At 37.1% G+C, this 24,356-nt stretch overlaps 1 protein-coding gene across 1 annotated transcript in view; it reads left to right on the plus strand.

The window, feature by feature from the left end:
• Positions 1 to 23,346, plus strand: part of NDUFS4 (NADH:ubiquinone oxidoreductase subunit S4) — a 48,371-nt gene extending 25,025 nt beyond the window's left edge. The window contains exons 3-5 of the mRNA XM_054810348.1: positions 13,780 to 13,952; positions 18,212 to 18,285; positions 23,140 to 23,346. Of these exons, the coding sequence (XP_054666323.1) occupies positions 13,780 to 13,952; positions 18,212 to 18,285; positions 23,140 to 23,243 (351 nt within the window). The 3' untranslated portion in view covers positions 23,244 to 23,346. The remainder of the gene's footprint in view (positions 1 to 13,779; positions 13,953 to 18,211; positions 18,286 to 23,139) is intronic.
• The last annotated feature ends 1,010 nt before the right edge of the window (positions 23,347 to 24,356 follow it).

Consider the following 24,356-nt stretch of genomic DNA (forward strand, 5'->3'; position numbering starts at 1 on the left):
AGTGGTGTTCCCCAGGGCTCACTAGTGGGCCCAGTTCTCTTTAGTATCCTCAGCAATCTGGATGAGGGGATTAAGTGCACCCTCAGTAAGTTTGCAGATGACACCAAATTGTGCAGAAGTGTTGTTCTCCTGGAGGGTAGGAAGGCAATACAGAAGGATATGGACAGGCTGGATCAATGGGCTGAGGCCAATTTCATGAAGTTCAACAAGGCTCAGTGCCCAGTCCTGCACTTGGGTCACAACAACCCCATGCAACGCTACAGGCTTGGGGAAGAGTGGCTGGAACGCTGCCCGGCAGAAAAGGACCTGGGGGCGCTGGTTGACAGCCTGCTGAGTATGAGCGAGCAGTGTGCCCAGGTGGCCCAGAAGGCCAACAGCATCCTGGCTTGTATCAGAACTAGTGTGGCCAGCAGGACCAGGGAAGTGATCGTCCCCCTGTACTCAGCACTGGTGAGGCTGCACCTCGAGTCCTGTGTTCAGTGTTGGGCCCCTCACTACAAGACAGACATTGAGGTGCTGGAGCGTGTCCAGAGAAGGGCAACGAAGCCGGTGAAGGCTTTAGAGCACAAGTCCTGTAAGGAGCAGCTGAGGGAACTGGGGTTGTTTAGCCTGGAAAAAAAGGGGGCTGAGGGGAGACCTTATGGCTCTCTACAACTACCTGAAAGGAGGTTGTGGCCAGGTGGGTGTTGGTCTCTTCTCCCAAGTAACAAGTGATAGGACAAGAGGAAAGGTTGGATATTAGGAAAAATTGTTCACTGAAAGGAAGAAATTGGAACAGGCTGCCCAGGGAAGCGGTGGAGTCACCATCCCTGCAGGTATTTAAAGACACATAGATGTGGTGCTTAGGGACATGGTTTAGTGGTGGACTTGGCAGTGCTAGGTTAACAGTTGAACTCAGTGATCTTAAAAGTCTTTTCCAACTTACATGATTCTATGATTCTAATAACCATTGTGAAATTGGTGTCAAATGTCTTAGCAGCTTCCTCTTGGCTGTCCAGAGGTAGCAGTTAGTCTGTTATAAGTGTTTACTACCAGATAATTCAGGAGTATATAAGTGTTTACTACCATATAAGTGTATTAATAGGATTCTCAGAACATGAACCTCTTCAACAACAACAAAGTTGCAGAAACACTCCAGTCCATTTTTTCTAGAAGACTGCATTATTAGCAAACATCACACAGTGTTTTCAGGATTGAGTCATGGTTTGTTCACCTTCATCCAAATCCCAACTTTGGCTAGGCTTCAAAATTAGTGAAACTGTATAATCTTTGTTTGATTAGAGAAGTATAGACTTTACTATAATAAACAGTGATAATACTGCAGCTCAAAATAAGATATACAAACAAGTGAAAAATAGCCTGGAATGATTAAACTTCTTCAAATCTCAGTCTGATAGTCTACAGTGCTGTGAAACAAAGGACATAGTAAATTAAGCTTTAACATGCTTTTTAAAGTGTGATCTTTGCTAGCAGCCTTTCCCAAGAACCAAGCGTATATAATATACTTACTCTGAAAACGAAAGCAGTAATGTGTCATAAAATTACATGCGAGACAGTGTGACATTGCATTTGAAAACTGTGTATAGGAGCTGTTTTAGCAACTCGGTGAAGAGAAACACTTGGCAAAGTATGCATTTATTAGAGACAGGCTTACTAGATTTTCTTTTCTTGAAACTACTATTCAGCCAAGAATTCTCCAAGCATTACCACTGTATTAGATAATAAGGATATAGTGGATGTTCTGTGTTTTGGTTTTTGAAAATGCTGTTAACCCCTTGTGGGTTATTCCTTGAGGGTGAGAGTTCAAGCTGTTCCTAAAGTAACTTAATGGGATAAAATAATTTAGAATAATCTTTTCTTCATTTAATCCACTCTAGCTGCAGTATTTATTCAACTGGTTACCATAAAGAATTCCGTTCAGGACAGCATTCCTCTTTAGATGAGGAATGTAACTTAAAAATTTTTGTGTGCCTTATATGTAATGGCTCTGTGATAGGGAGTTGCCATATTCAAAGTGTACAAGGTACCAGGATGGAAATCGGGTTGGGGTGGGGGGCACGCAGTGTTCAGGCAGAGATACCCATTCCTTCTCCCTAGCCCTAAATTTCTCTCTTGTAGGTTGTATTCCTTCTATTTTTTTCTTTCTCTCAATTAGATAAGCAGTTTGCATTTTGCTTTAGAACAATGAAAAATGCAAAAAAATGAATAAACCTGTTATGTAAAATGAGGTTAATAAAAGTGTTTTTTCCACCCTTTACTTTGCAGATATGTTTTGATAAACAATTTCTAGCTTTGGCCAAAATGGCCTTGTATATGAAGTCTGTGGTTTGGAGAAGTACTTTCTTCCATCACAGTTGTGTCAAGCAAGCAGGTGACCAGCTTATTTGAACTGTGTTGTACTTGGGATTCAAGACAAAAGAAAAGTTGTTTGCTGGTGGTTTCTAAAACACTTACTACAGTGTCTCTTGTCCTGTAATTTCATTTCATATGCAATAGCGTTTGGTTTGCAGTCATCTGTAGTTGTGATGTTTGACAGTTGAATGATACTAGTTTCCAGTGTAGAAGGTGATTAAGCTATAAAACCAAATTCTAGAATTATTTCAAAATTAAATACTTTCTTTCTGTAAAAGTGAAATATTCAAAAGAGAAGACTGTTTGCAAGTAAAAATACATATACATCTACTTCAATAAAAGTGTCTAATTTAAGAGTGGACTTACGTAGAGTTAAATACTTCAAGATCTTTACTTTTTGTGGTCACCGATAGTTTATTTGTGAATCTGCATTTCTGCTGCAAAACAAAATCTATTAAAAAGCTCTTTTTCTATTTCTTTTTTTTATTATTTTTTTTTCCTTTTCTTCCCCCTGTGAAGGCTTAAGAAATACTGCTCTCAGGAGGAAAAACCTGTCTTGGGTAACTTTGTCAAGCAGCTAATGTGAAATTTAATATTTAAAGGTTGTAATGATTTTGGGGGTGGTGATAATCCCTCTCACTTCATGTACACCACACTGGTCTGTCAGAGCATAACTAATTTCTAAACAGTGATTTTATTTTATTTTTTTAATTTAAATAATTTGGCAGTTTAGAGTTTTGGCTGGTAGTTGCATTTGGTCTTAAACACAGTACAAGCTCAGGTGTAGTTGCTTGTGTAGTTACCAGATTATCTAGCAATGTACAAATTTTCAGTACTGCAAATTCATTGTATTTTGCTGTTTAGCAATTAAATCTCTCTTCAGTTGGAACATCCTATCTCAATTCAGCCTGTACTGCTTGCTACAACTTGTTTTTGTAAGCAGTTTTAGTGTGATGAAGCTTGCGGTGGTTTAGAAAACCTGGTTGGTTGGATACCAATAAAGAGCTTTCTATAAGAATGTCTGCGGGCAGCAAGTTACTATCCATGATAAAAAAGCTTTCTATAATTCTGACAGTCCAAGTAAAGAAATTGCCATCACCTTTAGCTGTCTTTTAAGAGCAATAAATATTGCTGTATTACTAAATTTCAGCTTGAGATAATTTTGTTTTTTGGTTTAGAGAAGTACACATTTTGCAAGTAGCCCAGAACCTTGTATGAAGTGATACATAGTAGTATGAATGAGAGCAATTGCACTCTCATCCCTTTGTAGATTTATTTTGGTTTTAGGATAAGGTAAAGGATTTGGATTTCTTTGTCTGAGAACCTTTTCTTCTGGTGCATGGTAGTGCTATCTCTGCTGGGTATTGGAAGGAGGAGTGTCTGAGATTGAGGTTACACAACCTTCTACCATCTCGAGTGTCTGTTTTGTCTGGGCTTCCTTCGTGCAGCGTTCTTGTGCAAAAATTTAAAGGCTTTAGTCTGGAGCACTGGGTCAAAGAATATGTCTCTTTGAAGGGCATGCAGGTGGTTTGGTTTTTTTTTTCCATTACATAGTATTTCATTTTCTATCAAAGAATACTGATTTTCAAGAGCTTGCTGTGATGGCTGCTCAGAACAAATTAAAGGCGTATCATTGTGTCATGTTTAGTTTGTCTGGCTTCCAAAGGGTTATTCAACATACAAATACTTGTTTGATTTTTATAAGTCTAAATATGCAAGCAATGTTTCTAATCTGCAGGAAAGAATGCAAGTGAGCCATTGATACAGTCTAGTAATCAACAAAAGTAAGAATTAACTTCATTTTTGGAGCTGTTTTGTTTCATAGTTTTGCTTTTTCAAGACTAGATAGTATTTTCATGTTGTCATAAAACAATACCATTATTTGAACCTTTTCTAGAACACCTAAGTTAGTATCCCCTGTTACGAAATCATTCTGTAGATGACATGAATTCTTCTTGTCCTGTCCGGAACAGTGAATAAAAACCCTCCTCGTAGAGTGCTTGCTTTTCTGTTCAATCAAATGTGTCTTTATGCATTTTTATAGTATATCTAAGTTGTAGATTTAAGACACAAATCCTAGCCCAGCTAACAAAGTTCTATGTACAGACTTGAAAGTTGTTTCTAGTCATGAAGTTTTAGCTGAATCATTTTATCAAGTCAGAAAGGAAGAGCTTTCCCTGTCTGGAATGCCCAGCAATCCTGTGGAATCCTTGAACATCTTGGTCATCCTGCAAGAGAGCTTGGTGCTGCTTCATTACTACCTCTTTCTACTCAGAAGATCAATGATGAAATGGAACCAGATGCTCTCCAGTTCTTGAAGTCTTGTTTATCTTGTTTATGAGGTATCTTTGAAATACTTTCATGGCTGCTGTCTCAAATTAGGAACATTAACCTATGTTAAGTGGGGACATGGAGAGAGCATCTGATGTTCAGTTCCAGAGTTTTAATATGTAATTCAGTTGTGAAGCAAGCACTGTAGGGAAATTAGTCTCTTATGTATCTTTTTGGCATACTCAGTTCTATTTAGTCTATAAAGCCCATTGGCTTATGTTTAGTGCTCAAGAAAATCTTTGCTTGATGGGGAAATAACTTATATCCTGTTACCTGTTAGCCTGAAAACTGACTTAACAAGTGAGAAGAAGCTGAGCTATAAGGAATTTCAACAAAATGCTGATAAGACAGACCAGATGCAGAATTTTTTAAAACATTTCCAACATAATTGTAACATCTTTTAAAAAAATAAAGACAATGGTGAGTAATTCTGATTACAAACATCTAAAGAAATGGATAGTTTTCCTTCCAGATTAATTTTATAGATATGCACATACATTAATGTATAAAAATAAATAACAGTATTTTTCTATATAGGCCAACATCATCATCATAAATCTTTTTTATCACTGTTTAGTAAACACAATTGTACATTGTATTCTCCTTTGATTTTTTTTTTTCCCCCTCTCACAGTAATAGAAAACTGAAAGGAAAGATGTAGTGTATCAACTTGAATTACTAAATTTAATTGGTGACAGATTTCTCTCTATTGTGTGAGGAAGTATAAACCATGATTTCTGTCCTATAAATAACCTTAAAGGCCAAGCATATAAAGGCCAAAGCACAAATTACAGGGACAGCCTTCTCCATAGAACAAGCTGAAAACATTTTGTGAAGTAACACTAATACATTCTGGTTATGATACAGCTTTTTAGAGAGAGATTGGAGAAAGCTTCCATTTTAACTAACCTTATAGATAAATTTAAAGAAAGCATTTTTGTCCGGTGGTATTAAACTGTGTATTTTATTGGCGATGGTGAAACAGTTGAAGCCCCATCAACCCTTCCCATCCCCACCAGGGAATAATGGCTGTGTTATTGTTAGAAAAGAACTTTCTAAAACACATTTAAGGCTTAAAAGCTGTATGCACTAATTAACAAAATACAGTGAACATTTAAGCTGTTAAGAGCCGCAACATCCCTGATGCATAGACCTTCAGTATGCTAACACTGCATAACAGTTCTCCATTGTGCATCTCTTTAACGAGGGTAACTGTGTCAGTTCTTTTCTTGCTTCACTACCTGCTGTGTATGGAAATTATGTACACTATTTAGCACTAGCTTTCAACTTTTAAAATCCATGCATATTACATAGAAGCATTACGTTTTGCATTAGGGTAAGGGACAGCTTTTAACAGGTCTGGCTTCCTTGAAATTTCTTAAATGCAACTTTTCTAAAAAGCATGCACCAACAGGGATTTTGCTCTAGATTTGCATTTCTTGATTAGGGATTTGCTTCTGATTTTCTCCCATGTCTCACACCACTTGTTACTGTGTGGCAAAGATCTGTTACAGAAATCACTTTCTTTATAAAGGAGATGTAAAGAATAGAGAACATGCATCACAATGAAGGCAGGCATTGGTTTACATGAACTCAGGATTTCTCAATATTGTTCTTAGTAGCAGACCATGGACTAGTGTGACACTATTGTCAAGTTAAACTTTAAACCACTACTTTTTGGTTTTTTTCCATCCCCACCTTTGATGAATGTCTTTTTTTTAATAAACAAAAGCCTAAGTAGTTTGTTAAATTTTAACCCTTAAGGTTAAATGGTGTTCCACAGCTACAGTTAAATAGGGAGATTGTTAGCTAGTTAAAACTGAATCCACAATGGATGTTTCATATTCTGTAGTGATAATGTTTCTTATGACTTCATCATAGGAAATCTTACTAGAGTTATCATGTCTTAAGGCTTTGCCATACGTCCAAATTTGAACTCAGCAGCTCAGACCTTAGGGTATTTGCTGTCCAGGTTAGAGTATGAATTGGCCAAGGTGTTCCTGCTTCACAGCAGCAATTGCACTGCTTATATGTAAGTAGTGTCCCAGTTCACTGCTAGGCTCTGAACGTCATGCTTCCTTGGCTCTTCTGCAGCTTGAACGGGTCAAGAAGCTTTCCACAACACTGAGAAAAGGCACCCCAGCCAATGGTTCAACACAGATCAGACACTTTCCCCTCCAGAGGCTGAAGATGATGAAACAAGTGGTGCCTGTATTTGGGAACTCTACTTGGGCCTTTTTGGAAAATTTCTTAATGGCTACTTTAAAGGAAGCTTTGTAAGGTTTTCAAATGGGTATAAAGCAGATCAGAACTGTTAATTTTCTTGTCTTGACAGAATTCGTGAAAAACAGTAACTTTAGAAAATTTACTTAAGTCGCATGCTTATGATTTATTTTGTAAACACAGGTAATTTTTAAATTTTACACATGTAATTTAAAAAACCTAGCCACTTGTGTGCATGGAAGCAAAATATTTGCTTACATATGCTTTGACTGAGGTTTAGAAAGTATGTTCTCTCTAAATCTTGCTACGTTACAACAAAAAGTTGTTTACAAGATCCACTCTAAGTAATTGAGACTTTTTTCCACCTTGTTTGAAATAAGCACACTGTTTATCATTTCCTCAGTTTGAAGAATGTCATGACCATGCTGAAATCTCTGATGACTGCTAGTAGCAACATCAATCTATTTTTATGAAATATATTTTTCTCCCCTGTCCACCCCTACTTTCCTCCGTTTAATAATGATTTTCTGAATGTCAGTCATATGGAGAAACTGCAAAGTGTAAACCCAGATATGATTACCTTTCTTTTTAATTTCATTATATTTACCCAGACAATATTTACAAAACTAAGACATACTGTGACAGGAAAAAAAAATACATTATTAATAATTAAATAATCATTTTGTCTTGCTCTTTGATTCTTTCTTGGCAGAAAAATTATACTGAGCATGCAATACCCGTCTGTGCTGAAAGTGGGACTTACGTGTTTTGAATGTTTAATTTTTAAATTTCTAAAATGTTGTTTACCTGTCCATCAAGAATGCAGGCTGAATGATAGGTATTTTTTGCATGTTTCTCAAGAAAAATGCCTGTTTCTTTTGAGGCTCGTCAGGACACTGAGAGGTGCAAAATCTGAGATGTTTGGTTTTATTTTTATTATTATAGTTTAACAAAAGTACAACTCAGCAGCTTCTGTCATAACTTTTACCATTTATTGCTTTTATAAATACAATCTTTCTATGACTTTTGCAGGAGACAAATGTGAATACAAGCTTTAGGAATGTAATGCAGGCTATAAGTGAAGTGTTTTAAGATATAAAAGAAGGGTTGGTTAGGGGGAAGTTTTCTACTTAGTAGTGTGAGTTGTGTTCCAGTTTGTAGAGAGCACCTGGGATTTTTAGAAGTCCAGTCAGTTATTCCTGTTTACTCTTTCATCATGTTCTCTCTGAACCAATCCAAGTTACGCTGGTTTAATGGTGTGCGGGATGTGTTATGCCATTATGTTTGTAATATCTCATGCAAGCAGCATGGAATATTATTGGGCATGCAAAATATTGGGCAAGTGAAGTGAGCCTTTGTGCAGTGGGACAACAGGGAAGTTCTCAGGGAGGTTTTGCAACAACAGCAAATGCTTAGCAGTCGTGTCTGTTAGAGTAGTATCTCCTCAGCTGTGAAATATAAACTGATGAATAGAGTTTGCTGAAGCTAACAGCACTTGCAAATGTTGGACTGTTTTGGATGCTGACAGCTCCTTTGCATAATGGCAGTCAGTAGTCTAAAAAGTATTATAATGGACTTATGTTGATTCCAGTAATGTGACAATTTCTGTTTTTGTTAGACCCACTTTTCAACATACCCTTTTCTCTGTATCCAGTTTCTCTTTAGTGTTTTCTGCAAAACTGCCTATGGAAAGAGATTTTTTTTTTTTTTTAGAAGAAGAAGAAGCTTTCATGCAATCATTACTGTTATTGAATCGTGTTTTCTGTTTACAGTGTTTGGTTTTCTTTTTTGAAATATGTTTCTTTCACTGGTTTTCTCAACTTTATTAAGTATTCTGCAGGATGATTAGATGGGAAAACACGTTACAGGTAACACCATGTTGTTCACAGATTATTGTGATAATGCAAAATGATTGTGAAGCCTGAAAGAAAACTGTATTCTGTGTGATAGTTTCCTAAGGGCAAATATGCTTTTTTCCCCTTGTTGTGTCTGTAGCTATTAGATAAATGTTGTCTGACCATATTTAGTGCATTCTGCTCCATTTTTCCACTTAAAATTTGCATAGTAGATTCTCTTAACATTTGTTGCAAAAATCCCGTATTGAAGTGTAGAAACATAAAGGTTCTTATCCTGACTTACAGCCTAAGCAGTTGAGCACACTAAATAAAAAGCTCCTTTCACAGCAGCTATTTTGTGGGTATTATGCAAGATGTTCTGTGCTTTGATATAACAGCTCCTATAGAAAGTGTATTGCAACATGAATTTATAGCAAAACTTTATGCACTTAGTCTGGTAAAACATGTTGGAGGTGGGAAAGAGAGCAAGCTGTTGTAAACTCCTATAAAGTACAGAAAACGTCTACTTTCCCTCCTTTCTAACAAGTGTAAACTATTGAGGTTAAGTAGGTGGGGCAACCGGAAGTAATTACTAAGGCCAGTGGCATTTTTGTGGTTTAATAAAGGCAGAAGCTAATTATTCAGTTTTTATTTAAGTGAAATGATGCCAAAAAGGGGGTTCCTGCAGAGCAGCTGCACTCCTTCAGTGTTACCCTAATTTACCACAGACACAACTGTCACAAATAGAACTTTTAAACTTGATATATAGCCACGAAAGTGAGGAGCCCTTTGTCTGGAGTGCATGCAGAAGAACTCCTTTATACAAATCAACCGGCAGATGACGGACAATGATGAAAATTTGATTCTTTGAAGTCATAATGGTCATTGAAATGTGTGAAATTCTGGTATTGAAAAGAGAGCGGCTAGCAAGACTCTAAATCCTGGGTGGTTGCTGGAAGCTTGCTGGGAGGTTTTTCTGTGTTTTGACATCAACTTCCCATTGCTTGTTCCCTGTTTCCTTTATTAAGAAAAAAAAGAGGAGGGGGTGCTAAACAGTAGATGTTTGATAGTGGTTATGTACAGTTTTTGTCTATGCGTGGAACCAAATGTCATAGGAGAAACATGACACCTTTATGCACACCTGACCCATCTATTTAAAAGATTTGTTTTCAGAGAAACTTTCAATTCTTTTTGTCTCGTTCCCTTGAATTATTGAGTTCCATTTCTTGTCCTCTTTGGAATTTGTACTATTAGTGGAGTACTTAAAAGACAGAAATTCTCATTTCCTTTAAAAGTCATCTTCATGCCGAATACTGCTTTCATTGACAATGCCTCTGTGAACCAGTTTTTCTTCCTGCTGTATAGCACATTTAGCGTTTCTTATTACTCTGTCAGGAAGAGCTTTACCAGGCTTTCCACTGTGACAAGTGTTCTTAAATAGTGCAAGTTATAATAAAGGCAAAACCGTCTCTTCATTTGTAAGCAATTTGATGTGATTTCCGCTGTTCAAAAAAAGTGGTTTGTCCCTCTCAGCTTATTCTAAGAAGAGCCAAAGTGCCTCAAAATGAGTATTTAAATTTTTTTTAAATTAGAAAGAACATTCAGAGGTTGCTATTAACCCTCCCCGCCATGTATAGTAAGAAAAACGGAATGTGAGAATGTGCCTTTTAGATGATAGCCTGTGTTAAAAATGTGAAGCAGGGTTGTGAATTTTTAGTAAAGCAAACCTATACAGTTCAAATCTCAGGTCTTTTATATTGTCACCTTATTATTTAGGATTTTGAATGCCACACCTCACTAATATTTTAATGTGCTAGTATGGCAAAATTCAGTAAGGAACACTTTAAAAAAAAAAAGATATAATGTGAAACCAGCTGTCAAAAACATCTTTGTTTTGGAAAGTTTCACAGGTAGTTTCAATGAGAACTTGAACTCAGAACAAAGCACTGAAGACACAGTAAAGAGTTCAACCCAGTGCAGCATAGTTCTTTTCAAGTATTATATTGTTTTAATGGCATCTTGGAGCTGGAGCTTTAGCCCATTGAAATGTCGCTTAAAGGACAGGTTCTTCTGTCACTAGCTGGAGCTGTGTGGATGAAATGATCACAATAGAGTGTTGTAATGCATTTTAAAAGTGTGAGAAATCAGTTTGTCTAGACTAAGAGTGGGCCTACAGGGAATAGGAATTTTAGAGCTTCTGTGCTCTTTAGGTGTCAAGTATGTGATAGATGCCAAGCCTTTTTATTCCATATCTTTGGCAACAGCTCAGCTATGCTACAGTACCTTACATGTCTACAGCAAGGAAAAACAGTGATTTTATGTCAGGACAACTTGGGCTTCAGAAACCAGAAACTCATTGTCCGAACAACTGTCTGTTCAATTGCCAGCTTTAAAATGGGGAAGATATCAATAAACAATTGCTAGATTCCCAGAAGCATGGAAACTTTAGATATAATGATTCAAAGTATGAAGAGCTAGCAACACCATGTAGATATTTTATTTTTGGAAAGTAGGCAGGATTTTGTTTTCACCTTGAAAAGATTTTTATGGGATGAATCCTATATTATTAATGAAATAACTTTGATTTGGAGCCAACTCAGTGCCCAAAAAACCATGGCTTGAAGGGACTTATGGTTTGTCTGGGGATTTGGTTTTATTTTCATCCAGATGAACAAGTCTAGGCATTTCTTTACTATGGTTACCTTATAAATATAGCATTTGCTGGGTTTTAATACTCTCTTTAGATTGTGTTCTGTATGCACTAATTTTTTATTTTTAGTAGTATTTTGATGATTCTTTGGTGTGGAGGCTTCAAAAGAGGAAATTGTATATGTCCATAATGTTATTTAACATAGTATCTTATTTTAATAATTCCAGATAATTCTGGAGCCATTCAAAACCCTTTAAATCTGAAGTATAAAATTAATAATGGACATACGAGTTGCTGAGAATAATAATAGTAAAAAAAAATTGTAATTTTGAGCTATTTTGAAGCTTGCATATTCATTTTCTAAATAGGCATGTTTGTTAAATACAGAAATAAAGGCTAATACAGAAGCCTGTTCCTATAAACAGGCAAGCTGAAACACTGAAGCCTCACCAAACTTTACTGCAGGTGAAAACGTCTTTTTGTTAAACAAAGCACTTTGCCAATTCAAATAAGAAAACTTTAAGCTATTTCCTTCTAAAACTGTGGTTTCTAATTTCTAATTCAGAAATGCCAGTCTGTCAGGAGGTGTTTTGCATGCGTGTTGCAACATTCCAGTGACTGGTAGTGTTTCTTTTTCATATTACTTCTAGACTCCTATTAAAAATAAACATTACTTGGCCTAATGGAAGCATTTATAATGAAATTATTAAGATATTTTGACAGTTTCTTTTGGTAGTCTGGGTAGAAATGTCAGAAGTTGGAAAAATAGTGTGCGTGCCTGTTTGTTTCCCCTGCTGTTCTAATTGCAAATACAAGTCAAATGCTTTAAACTTGCTCCCTTGTGTAGTTTTGAGGGACTGATCTTCCAAAACTTATTTTCTGAAGTAAACCAAAAAATGAGTCTTGCCTCATTTCAAAGGATGATCTGGTGACTGCACCAAGAGCTTTTAAGTTTGCCACAAAACAAAATCTCATAAAGTTAGTAGCCACAGACATGTAAAGCCAGTGTTTTATTTAAACTTGTTTGCCTTTTAATTCAAGTCATGGCAGTACTGGTGAGAAGTTCAATATGCCTATAAGTTTTGTTGCACTTTTTTTAACTTTTACCAGTTTACTATTTGTTCCTGGAGAGAGGAGGTGAGGGGAGGGCAAGGAGCGAGACCAAGGAGCTCCCACTGGCCTTTTAAGTATGTAAGGAACAGGAGTAGTTTAGCATCCTTAGAGATGGATTTGATGTTTGATTTCACTCTTTACTAGGGTGAACTGACAGGTTAATTTTATGTAATTACTGTTTAGTTTTTAGCGAGAAAGTTCACTTTGATTATATCAGATGCTGCTGAGGGTAATTTTTCACAGCAATTCATGTAAGGTTTTTCCCTGTCTTATTCTTTGTTAAAGTCAGTTAATATTTTTGGGCTGGTTTTTTGATCCTTCCGTTTTTGTCTTTTTTAGGTTTATTTGTTGAGGGCTCACAACCCAAGCCTTGGTAGAGGAGGGTATCCTACTACTGACTGTGTACAATGTTACAAGCCTTTTTCGTTTGTTTGTTTGTTTTCCTTTGAAAGTTGGAATCTCCTGATTCCTTTTGTCCTTCACAAAAATAGTGAAGAATGTTACCAGTATCAAATGTTCCTCTCTTGATCTGGAACGTCGTCAGAAGAATTGGCTCTCAAAAGCTGATAATCATAGTTTGAAACATGAAGGGGTCAATTTTGTGTTATAACTAATGGTTAGAGAAATGAGGGCGCTGAAGTCTAGTATTTGCTCTGCAGTCTCAAACAATCAACAGATTATTTTGCAAAAGATAACCTCCTGCCTCTTCCTTCATGCTAAGCATAGCTTCTTGAGTCAGTGTGGATGTTGGTGCCTCTTAATTATACGCAGACTTAAGTCCAAGTGAAAGTACTTACTCTGCAGCACATAGTTGGCTGGTTAGGATTGTGTTGAGTAGTCGTGTTCATATGAAGTTTAGGCTTCTAATAGTAATGTAAAAATTGGGGATTTGTTGATGCTTCAATCAGTGCTCTAATATTTTCTTTAAGAGGGAAAGAGGCGTTTATACATTTCCGCGTTTGTTTTAGCTGGTACTAGTTGGAGCAGTTGTGACTTTGCAGCTGTGGTCAGAGAATGGGAGGAAAGGTTCTGTCCCTCCCTCCTATGCACTAGCAGTTGTGTAGGTGGGAGATGAGCAGGTTCAGGTGATTGATCCATGCTAAATCTGTGTCAGCTTCACTTTTATACAACTAGACTCTACTTTTCTGTAATTTTTTTCTTTTTTTTTGTAACTTAATTTCGTATTTATTTTTTATGTAAAAAGCATAAGCAGTATTATTTTACAAGCCTTTAACGCGAACCGTTTTTTAACAAGTTCCATTCTGTTTTTCATAGGATATCACTACTTTAACTGGTGTTCCAGATGAGCACATCAAAACCAGAAAAGTTCACATTTTTGTTCCAGCACGTAATGCAATGCAGGCAGGAGTTAACAATACAAAGAAATGGAAGATGGAATTTGATAACAGGGAGCGCTGGGAAAATCCTTTAATGGGCTGGGCATCTACGTGAGTAGTTACTGAATTTGGAATTACTTTTCTTCTATATTTGGCTCTTACTAGTCATGTGAATTTTAACTTTGAAATGTCCATTCTACCTGCAAATCTAGTTGTGTTTTAACAATACTCACAGTAAATGGTTGGGTTTGTTAGTCATATGGTTAACGATCTGTTATGTTTAAAAGCAGATTTTTAGCTGACAACATCATCTGGAAGAGTTTGAAAAAAGTGTTAACAACCAGAAATTTCAGTGATTACATTTGTGGTGCTGTTACTGTATGCAGCATCAGGGAAAGAAGGTTATCAGTTACTTGAAACAGTAAATCCTTCTCAGCTCTCAGTTTTAAATTTGGTTAAACATAAACTAACAATACTTCTGTTTTTTTTTTTCTACAAAGTTTTATAAATATCCTGAAGATCTGAAATGAGGACCCATAGCTAATTTTAAAAAAAAACGAACCTCAAACCTATTTAAAATATTACACTGCTTCAATGTTGCTAATATTAGTATTAAAAACTATTAAATATGCCAAAATCCAGAAAAGTACTAATCTTAGCTAAATATGCTATAATTTGTAGATGTAAGTATAACTTGGATGCAGCTAAATATTAATTCTTTTTTCCTAATATAAATATACTACCTACATTTTACAGCGTGGTTAGAATTCCTGTAAACTGTGAGGACTATGCCAGAAATTCTCCTGATAATATTGTAATTTTGATTTGAAGCTGTCTTGTTTGAGGCATATTCAGAAAAGTTAATTATTCTACTTAAACAAAAATCAACCACTAGAAATTCTTTTTCAAACTTCAAAAGGATACATTGTGTATTGAAAATTACAATGATACGGATTCATATTAGTACTTATTATCAAAGAACACAAAATTCTATGGAAAAAAACCTTAAAACCTTAAATATGAAATAATTTGAGGATGCATTTTTTGAGATTATTAACATTTTGAATCTGGTCATAGAATGATTTTTTTCTTTAAAATTGATTTATAAAATAAATGTATCCGGAAATATTAGTTCAAAATAACTATGAAATCAAGTCTTCCTGTTATGTTGGTTTCCCACAAAAAATTGAGGAGGCTTACAACCTGTAACATCTTGGATGTATTGGTATTGCAAAGCATTAGGGAAGCCAAAGCTATTATTAGATGAGAAAAAAATACCGAATGTGAATTAAAATATTAATGTATTAAAATGGTCTGCTAAAATACCTGGTCTGAAACTTAAATCCTGTATATAACAATGACCTCATCTTAAGCACGTCCTGGGATTTTTCACCATGTATTTAAATTGCTGTTTCAGAGGATAAGATTTCAATGATTTAGTACATGTATGCCTTGGATGATTCAACTACTGAAAGTAGCTACTACATTTAGCAAGTAATGACCAGGTTGTTTCATGGAGCCTAAATTAATTAAGTGATAGACAGTTGACCAGCAGTACACCTTTCCCTCCTGCCTTGTGTGCCCCCCCCCCAAGTGTCTAGCCACTAAAGTATGGTCTATTTATACTACCGCACTGATTGTAACACTGTAACAGGTGCCAGTAACACCTGCTTTAGTTCAGGTTGAATTTAACTTTTCTTCTAATCCCCTTTTGCTTTTCAGCTGACTAACTTCCCCAGACAAATTATTTTCTGGGTGGGATTTTGTGTGATCTCAGCCAAAACAATGGCTTCTAACCTTTCTAACAGTTACTACCATTTGTGCTAAACAAACCACCTAGAAAAATGAGCCATGGTATTAAGGGCTTACCTGTATGTTAAATTGTCCTGGAGTGAGCTTACTGTGGGAATTTAAAAAGGAATGGCTGTTTTGAATGAATCCGTCTCTGCATGCATTTTCATTTTGGGATAGGGAAAAGAATATTTCCTGTGTAAGCAAGCTCCTGGTAGGCCAAAAGTGAGTGTGCAATGTTGAGAATTGGCACTGCTAGGTTAGGGGTTTTGTAAACTCATTTGTTCATTTTTTAAGGAGTCGAAACTACTAGTTCACATTCTGGTAATTTTAAATTGCCTTTCAATGCCCAGAAATGCCTAAGAAGAGTTTCTTCTCTTCAGATTTAATTTCTGCAACAAACAATTCTTAGAAGTTTTCCCATTTACTTGTGAATAATGTAACGGGATTAGTGGATTAGAGCCCTTTAGGATCTAGGGATTTAGGGCCCTTTTCCTCTGAACTCAATATACTTGTTTACCTGTAGGTCTTTGCTATATTTCTATCATTTTACAGTCTTGTTTTGGTTGCATTTGTTGTTTCTTGGATGTAGGTTTTTTTCAGCGAAAATTATCCAGTTGTAGATCTAAATAAAATGGACTCATGACAATTTTTTTTAATTGGGAGGTTTTATTACAGGAATGCCTATTGATAGTTCTCAAGTACATCTTTCAATATAAAGCTGTAAACAAAGAAACATGGAAAATGCATGATTTTCATTATACAAGATCTCGTAGGAGAACAAAATGTGGAATCCCAGTTTGTAGTGACTGGTAAAACAGTTCAGGGCAGGCATAGGAAATCCTGTGGCACTGCTGTTGCTGACAGTGTCAGGGCATCGTGCTGGCCATCCTGAACTCCGCTTTGCTTATGGATTATCACAAGTTTAAACACATGGATAGCTCATTTATGGAAAGAAATCAAAAAGCTGTATTTAAATTGGATGAAGGATGATCCCACATGAAAACAGAGCAAATAATTTCTGCACAATCTTCATTTCCAAACTGCCTATTTCCTGGAAGGTTTTCACCAAACTTACAGTACTGAGCAGGCACCAGTCCCTCACTACACTTCAGAATTCAACTTCTTTGTTCCCACATAGTAATGTTGAGAAGATTTTTCCAATCCCAGTCGTGGAAGAGAATGATAAGCAGAAGTTGTCACAATATTGCGATACATTTGGGTCACTTGATTCTCCACTAATCATGTCATGGACTAATTCTTAATTCCTGATTCTCCTAACTGCCTTTATAAGAGAACTCTTTAAATGTCTTTAAGAGAGCCTGTCTTAGTGGCTTGTGCAAGTGTAATTTCTACCTTTATCCAGTTTGGGGTTTTTTGTTTGTTTTGTTTGGTTGGTTGTTTTTTTTATGGGGGGAATATATTGGTTATATAGCAAACTCCATTTTTCCATGTGTACATCAGATAAAATTACATTGTTGTCTTTGCTGGAAGCTAGATTCCCCCTCTTCCCCTCCCCCTCTGCCAGTCACAGGCTTTGTCCTTTATTGTAGAGAGTTCAATGTATCTTGGGTTGCTTTTTCTCTTCATTTGCCCTTCTAGCTTCAAAGAGAGAACAGTTGAGAGGCAGCTCCTTCAATAGTTTGTTGCAATTTGGTCTTGTCTTCCCAGTTGTCTCCCAGGCTCATGTGCAGTGTTGTTTCACGGACGCATTATCTAATCATTGTGCTGCTACAACTGGTATCTTATTTCTCTAAAAGTTTGGTAGATTAATTTTAGAACCTTTTTTTTTTCATCCTTTGTCATTGTTCTTAAATTAAGCTTTTATAGCAACAAATAAGGCAGTTTGGTTTTTTAACTGAAATGTTAATTTGTTTCAAAAAGCTTTTAGCAGTTTGATTCCTTTCAGAAATGCAGTTGAGGAATAGTTCATCATCTAAAACTAACCACTGTGTATATAGTTAGCTAGCAGTTTGCGTTTCTGAGCTTCGTTTTCAGTGGTGGCCTGTGATCTGCTTGCTGTACTGGAATAATTTGTGGAGGTCATGTGACCTCAGCCAAGCCAAAGCTGAACTCTTGAGATTTTTAAGTACTTTTCAGTCTCTGATTAATTCCTGCTCTGATCACTTTGATATTCTGCTCTTTTCTGTATAAGATTATTCTTTCCCTAGCTACTCTATGGACTCCTGGTCTCCTTGAAATGTTCAAAATTACCTTAAGCCTCCTAATCTTCCAAAAAGAGAGGGACTACACGGCTTTAAAAATTAAAAAGATTGTTGCAGAGCACATATTATAACCTCAGCAGGTGGTTAGACATGCTTTTTTAATAAAAAACTTAAAAAATTAATTTCTGCAAGGAGTTGGGAGGGAAGTTTAACAGACTGAAAGAGTGAAACAATACTGTGCAGAAAGTAAGTGCTAATCCTGGAAATAACTAAAAGTAAAGGGATTTTGAATGTCTTGTGAGGTGGTATACTACAGAAAGTTGTGTAACACAGCATTTGACTAGCATTTGAAATACAGATACAATTATTTTATGTTTCAACTGTGCTTAAAATTTGTCATCTGATTTCTTACAGAGCTGATCCATTATCCAATATGGTTCTTACTTTCTCTACTAAAGAAGATGCCGTTGCCTTTGCTGAAAAAAATGGTATGTATTGGATATAAGGGATTCAGCTATGTATAGGCAATCTGATCTCAAAGTATTAACAACAGAAAAAGTGCAGCATAAAGTACTTTTCCTCTGTTGCACAAAATTGGCAGATCATTAGTGCTCTACTTGAGGAGGAGGAAAACGGGAATATTTCCAAGGGCGCAGAAGGCATTGAATCTAGACCTTCCACTTTCTGGAAAAGTGTTTCAGCCTCTTAGCGTTAATATTGCAATGCTTTTGCAAGTATCTGTGTTTTCAATGAGAAATGAGCCTTGCTCAGGTCTTGGAGGAAGATTCATATTAATACTTTAAGAGTATCCCAGGCTGAAGTTCCAAGCTACATGCCAGTGGGATTTTTGACTGAAGGCTTGACATGAGCATTTCAATTCTATTTAAGGAAGGACTCTCAGAACGCTTGTGAATGTGTGATAGAAAAACTAAAACTAAGTGACTACCGAGTAAGCACATTGGACTTTAGTTTTGGCCATGTTGCAGAATGAATTTGTCATAGAATCGTAGAATATCTCACAGTGGAGACGAGTGATGAGTGGTGTTCCTCAGTGGTCAGTATTGGGACTGGAGCTGTTGAACATCTTTGTTGGTGAGGGGGATCAAGTGCACCCTCAGCAAGTTTGCCAACACCACCAAGCTGTGTGGTGAGGTTGACACACTGGAGGGAAGGGATGCCATCCAGAAGGACCTGGACAGGCTTGAGAGGTGGGCCTGTGTGAACTTCATGAAGTTCAGCAAGGCCAAGTGCAAGATCCCGCACATGGATTTGGGCAATCCCAAGCACAAGTACGGGCTGGGCAAAGAATAGATTGAAAGCAGCCCTGAGGAGAAGGACTTGGGGGTATTGATTGATGAGTAGCTCAACATGAGCTGGCAGTGTGTGCTTGCAGCCCAGAAAGCCAACCATATCCTGGGCTGCATCAAAAACAGCGTGACCAGCAGGTCAAGGGAGGTGATTCTGCCCCGCTGCTATGCTCTTGTGAGACCCCACCTGGAGTACTGTGTGCAGCTCTAGGGGCCCCAGAACGACATGGAGCTGTTGGAGCCAGTCCAGAGGAGGGCCACAAAGATGAACAAAGGGCTGGAGCACCTCTCCTATGAGGACAGGCTGAGAGAGTTGGGGTTGTTCAGCCTGGAGAAGAGAAGGCTCCAGGGAGACCTTATAGCAGCCTCCCAGTACCTGAAAGGGGCCTACAGGAAAGCTGGAGAGGGCCTGTTTACAAGGGCATGGAGTGACAGGACAAGGGGTAATGGCTTTAACCTGAAGGAGGGTCGATTTAGATTAGATATTAGGAAGAAATTCTTTACTGTGAGGGTGGTGAGGCACTGGAACAGGTTGCCCAGAGAAGTTGTGGATGCCCCATCCCTGGAAGTGTTCAAGGCCAGGTTGGATGGGGCTTTGAGCAACCTGGTCTAGTGGATGGTGTCCCTGCCCGTGACAAGGGGGTTGGAACTAGATGATCTCTGAGGTCCCTTCCAACCCAAACCATTCTATGATTCTGCATTGGAAGGGAGCTATAAAGATCATAAAGTCCAACTCCCTGCTCCTCACAGGACTGCCTAAAAGTAAACCATATGACTAAGAGTGTTGTCCAGACACTTCTGGAACTCTGACAGGCTTGGTGCTGTGACCACTTCCCTCGGTAGCCTGTTCCAGGGACTGTCCACCCTCTCAGTGAAGAACCTGTTCCTAATGTCCAGTCTGAACTTCTCCTGACACAACTTCATTCCATGTCCTCGTGTCCTATCGTTGGTCACCAGAGAGAGGAGATCAGCACCTCCCTTCCGCTGCCCCCCTTGAGGAGGCTTTAGGTTGAGGTTGAGGTTGAACTCTTCCCAAGTACAACACTAAAGTCTAAAACACTTACACTTGATGATTGTTCATATTTGAGAAAGAAATAGTAGAAAAGCCAGTGTAATTAGTTAATATTTTTAATGCTAATGACGTATCAAGAGGACTGTATTTGTAAACTTAATTGGTTATTTAGGCTTATATTTTCTCACAGAATTATGGTACTGCAAGCAGTATCCATAATCTCAGCTTTTTGAATATTCATCAGTCCTTTTAACTGTTGGTATGAATTTTTCGCTAGGTTTTTTGGGTTTCTAAAAACATGAATTTTCCTGAAAGAGCTGGGCTTGATGCTTAGTGCTCATGGATGTGAGAAAGATTAATTGCACTGAGTTAAAGCCAGGAATAATGCACACGGACTGTTAGCTTCTTCAGAAGTCTTCCCTGTGGTCTACAGTTTTCAACTATATTTAGTCTGGGGTAAGAGAGTAAAATTTCTTGGTCAGACCAAATTGTGCAAAGTTGATAGATGGCTTATGCTGTATACCAGGATAAGTCCATTAACTTAAACAATTAAGAAGCTAAACCATTTAATGTGCAATTTATTTGTACTTTTTAATGGTACAGGCTAGTATGGCTAGTATTTAATTCCTCTATTCATTTTTGAAGGCGTCTTTTTTTAAAAACAAACCTTTTTTTTACCATAATCGAGATGTGCAAACCTTTCTGCAGATGCTGGCTTGCCTAAATTATTACTCCATTTTTATTTAAGGTGGCTTAGTTTTATGCATACGATATGTGCATAGTATTTTCTGTCGTAATAGCTTCAGTATCAGATGTAGCTGGAAATATAAATTTTACAACATTTACTTGTTCTTTTAGAAAGAAATGAGAAACTTAGGCACACATTTGCAATGGAACTTAGCTTCTAAACTGAGGTGTTACTGAAACATGTTTAAGTCCAGGAACACAAATATTTACCTCTCTGTCCTTCCCATATGAACCACCCAAGTTTTCCATTACAAAATTCCTTACGAACCTCAAGTTTAATTTCTGCAAATCCCAGATATATTGATATGATTGGGAAACCCGAGAGTTATTTCTCATCTAAGAAGCTCAGCTGTCTTTCTGCCCTGCTCCATCTCTTGTGTTTTCTAATGTAGGGATAACTGCAGTGAATACAGTAACGGGAGAGATCTCTGTCCAAAATATGACAGCTGAGGATGGTCTGAAGTTGAGGCAAGGGAGGAAACACTTGTAACTGGATGAACTTAAAAGTTTAGCCTGTTGACTTAAACTCTTTTTTGTTCTGACATCACCGAGGCAGTTGTTTAAAATACACAGCTTTAGGAACAAGGATGGAGAGTTTTTCTACTCCACAATAACCTTTAGTCAGGTGATAAGAGCGTTCTTCCAGAGGCGATGAAACCTGCTTTATATCCACTTGGCTTGTGTGGCAGGGTTCTGGGCCAGAATTACCTCCCTCACCATTGTGGTATTTCTATAAAAGTGACTTCTGCTCTCTGTTGTGAACAACTGAAGGTGCCTGACTCAAGGACACTCTTCCAGAGTGTTGAACTGTTATCACATATGGTGGCATCTTGCAATCCAAAGTAAGATGTAACTAACTTTGTGGATTTTTGATAGCTATGGCAGCCCAAGTCATTGTGCTGGCAGTTGTGAATCTCTTTTGGAGGCACTCGGCACCTCTCTATCTAGTGTATAAAAAGATGAAGCGGTAACTTGGGGCTGTAGATCCCATTCCAGCAGCCAAGTGCTTCAAAGTTAGGTGTTACAATGCTGAATGTTGCAATTCCAAAGTCTGTGACTGGATCTAGTTCTGGCTGTCTGCTCAAGCTTATATTTTTAATCAGAACAGGAGACAAAACCAGTGCTCTCACAGATGGAAAGAATAAGTTTTTAAAACCTCTATTCCATTATTTCTTATGGAGAATAATTAACTTGGAAATTAACATTGGTTCAGCCTAATAAACATGAAGATGTTTGTGTGACATTTGTGAATACGCAAAATTGAGGCACAGTGACATGACAACTTGTGTATCTTATGAAACATGTTTTGATATGTAGATGTGTCTTGAGTGTTTTCTGTGAACATCTTAAAATGAAAAAATTCAGATATATGTTAAACCTTTTAGGATTTATCAAGTTTTTGTTTTAAAACTAAGGAAGAAAAGTATCGCCTTATTAGTATCAGTTAAAACTGCATACTTAACAACTTCTAGCTTCAACTCAAGTATCTCAACTTTGAGTGAAATGTTGCAGCTAAAGAGACCAAACTTTGGAATACTGAGTGCTGCCCTGGCAAATTTCCAGGCACCTGGAGGCTGCAACCAATTTGCATTTTGATTTACATAAACACTAATGTCTCCACCTCCTCTTTTCTGACATTTTTTAGCATTTCTCTTGCTTAACTATCACATAATTTACTTGTCTTCTATCACTTCATTCCTTTTTCTTTTACTCCTAATTTTTTATGTTCTTCAAAAATGTTAAGTATTAAACTACTTTCTAATGCTGAAGTTTTTTCTTTGTTCTTCCTTTCTTTGGTCTTCCCACCCTTCTTTTTCTGTAGCTTTCCAAGGTCTCCATTCTCTCCTAGCCTTTGGGATTGATCTTCTCAATGCTATTTTTTTCCACATTTCTTTATCTTTATTTTGATTTCCTGTCCCAGTGTACACAGAGCCTTAGTGCTTCTGTGATGTTGTGGAGCCATGAACTTGCAGGACAGTCAGTGTTTGCTGTTGAACTTTTCACTGATGACTGTCAAGTTTTTTGCAGGAGTAAAGAAAATGGAGATACATAGTACGGGGAAGTCCTATCAACTGGAAGAACAGGCATGTCACATCTATGGCATTTCAGTATTCTCTGCTGCCAACTACCAAGGAATAAACTATTGCATGCCTACACGGAGAAAAAGATATTAAAGTTAAAAGGTTTAAGTTGCATTTGCTCTATACTGTATGCTAAGAATACTTAGAATTCTCTTTGTTTCTTGTCTCCCCCCACCATTTCCCTGTAATCTCCAGGCTGGAGCTATGATGTTGAAGAGAAGAAGATTCCAAAACCTAAATCCAAGTCTTATGGTGCAAATTTTTCTTGGAACAAAAGAACAAGGGTGTCTACAAAATAGGTTGGCATTGGCTGTCTGACTGAATAAAGTCAGCTGTGCTATATTTATAGTCCGTGTATAATACATCTCTTAATCTCCTAATAAATTTGACCTTTAAAGTACAGATGCATCTTGTGATGTCTATTTAAAATGTTTTTGATGTCTCCAATTGAACCTGTTACAAACTTCCCTATAAATAGAGGAGATTTGGAGTGTTCATACTTCTAAAAAATTGCTGTACTAAGAATCCATCAAAAGGAATGTTTGAAATCAGCTGCAACTTTAAAGATTATGGTTTATCTTTGATGGTAATTTTATATTAACTATCTTGTTTAAACTTATTAGCCTTGCATACACAAATTGTCTCAGTAGAAGCTGGGGGTTTTGAGAATTTTGTCAATTGAAGAGCAAAATAAGATATATAAAACGTAACATTGGAGTATAACGTACACTATTCTGTATAAATGTGTATTATATAGCCTCCTTTGTGCCCAGATTAATATTCTCATTATTCCAGAAGCATTCATGACTGGAATAGAAAGCACCGTGGTTTTTTGTGTTGGGTATGAGGGAGGTTTAGTCCAAAAGATTGAGATTGCAATTGTGTCTCTGCGATGCTCTTCAGAAATTAAACTAAGCCAGTTAAGTATTCACACATTAAGTCAGAAGAGTGTCAGGTGCCTCACACAGCATCAGCATATACTAATTATATAATTATAGTTCTTTTTTTATTGCTAGTTATACGTTTATCTGCATTGAGGTTTCCTGTTGCCTAACAAGAGATGTAGTGATAGCATCTCAGCCTTAACATCGAATAATTAGCCTAAATTCAGTTTGTCTTACATGACATTAAATCATTAATTTTAACAACGCATAATATTATGTTTGGGATCCTTCGTTTTGTACCTATGGCTTTTGATTTTTTCACTTTTGCTTTAACTTTAACTTAACAAATTGAGATATCAACACACGATCGGTGAAATCTATTACAAATTGGGGGAGGGTGCACCTTTTTCATATGCAACTGAGAGTTTTATCCCAAGTGTCACAAAAGAAACAGTTGAGACAGCTCTCCACATAGATCCAAAGAATGATGTAAGTGCTATCCACTGAATACTAGCTGGGCATAAAACT

This window comes from Grus americana, chromosome Z, assembly GCF_028858705.1.
Source record: "Grus americana isolate bGruAme1 chromosome Z, bGruAme1.mat, whole genome shotgun sequence".
NCBI classification, from domain to species: Eukaryota; Metazoa; Chordata; class Aves; order Gruiformes; family Gruidae; genus Grus; species Grus americana.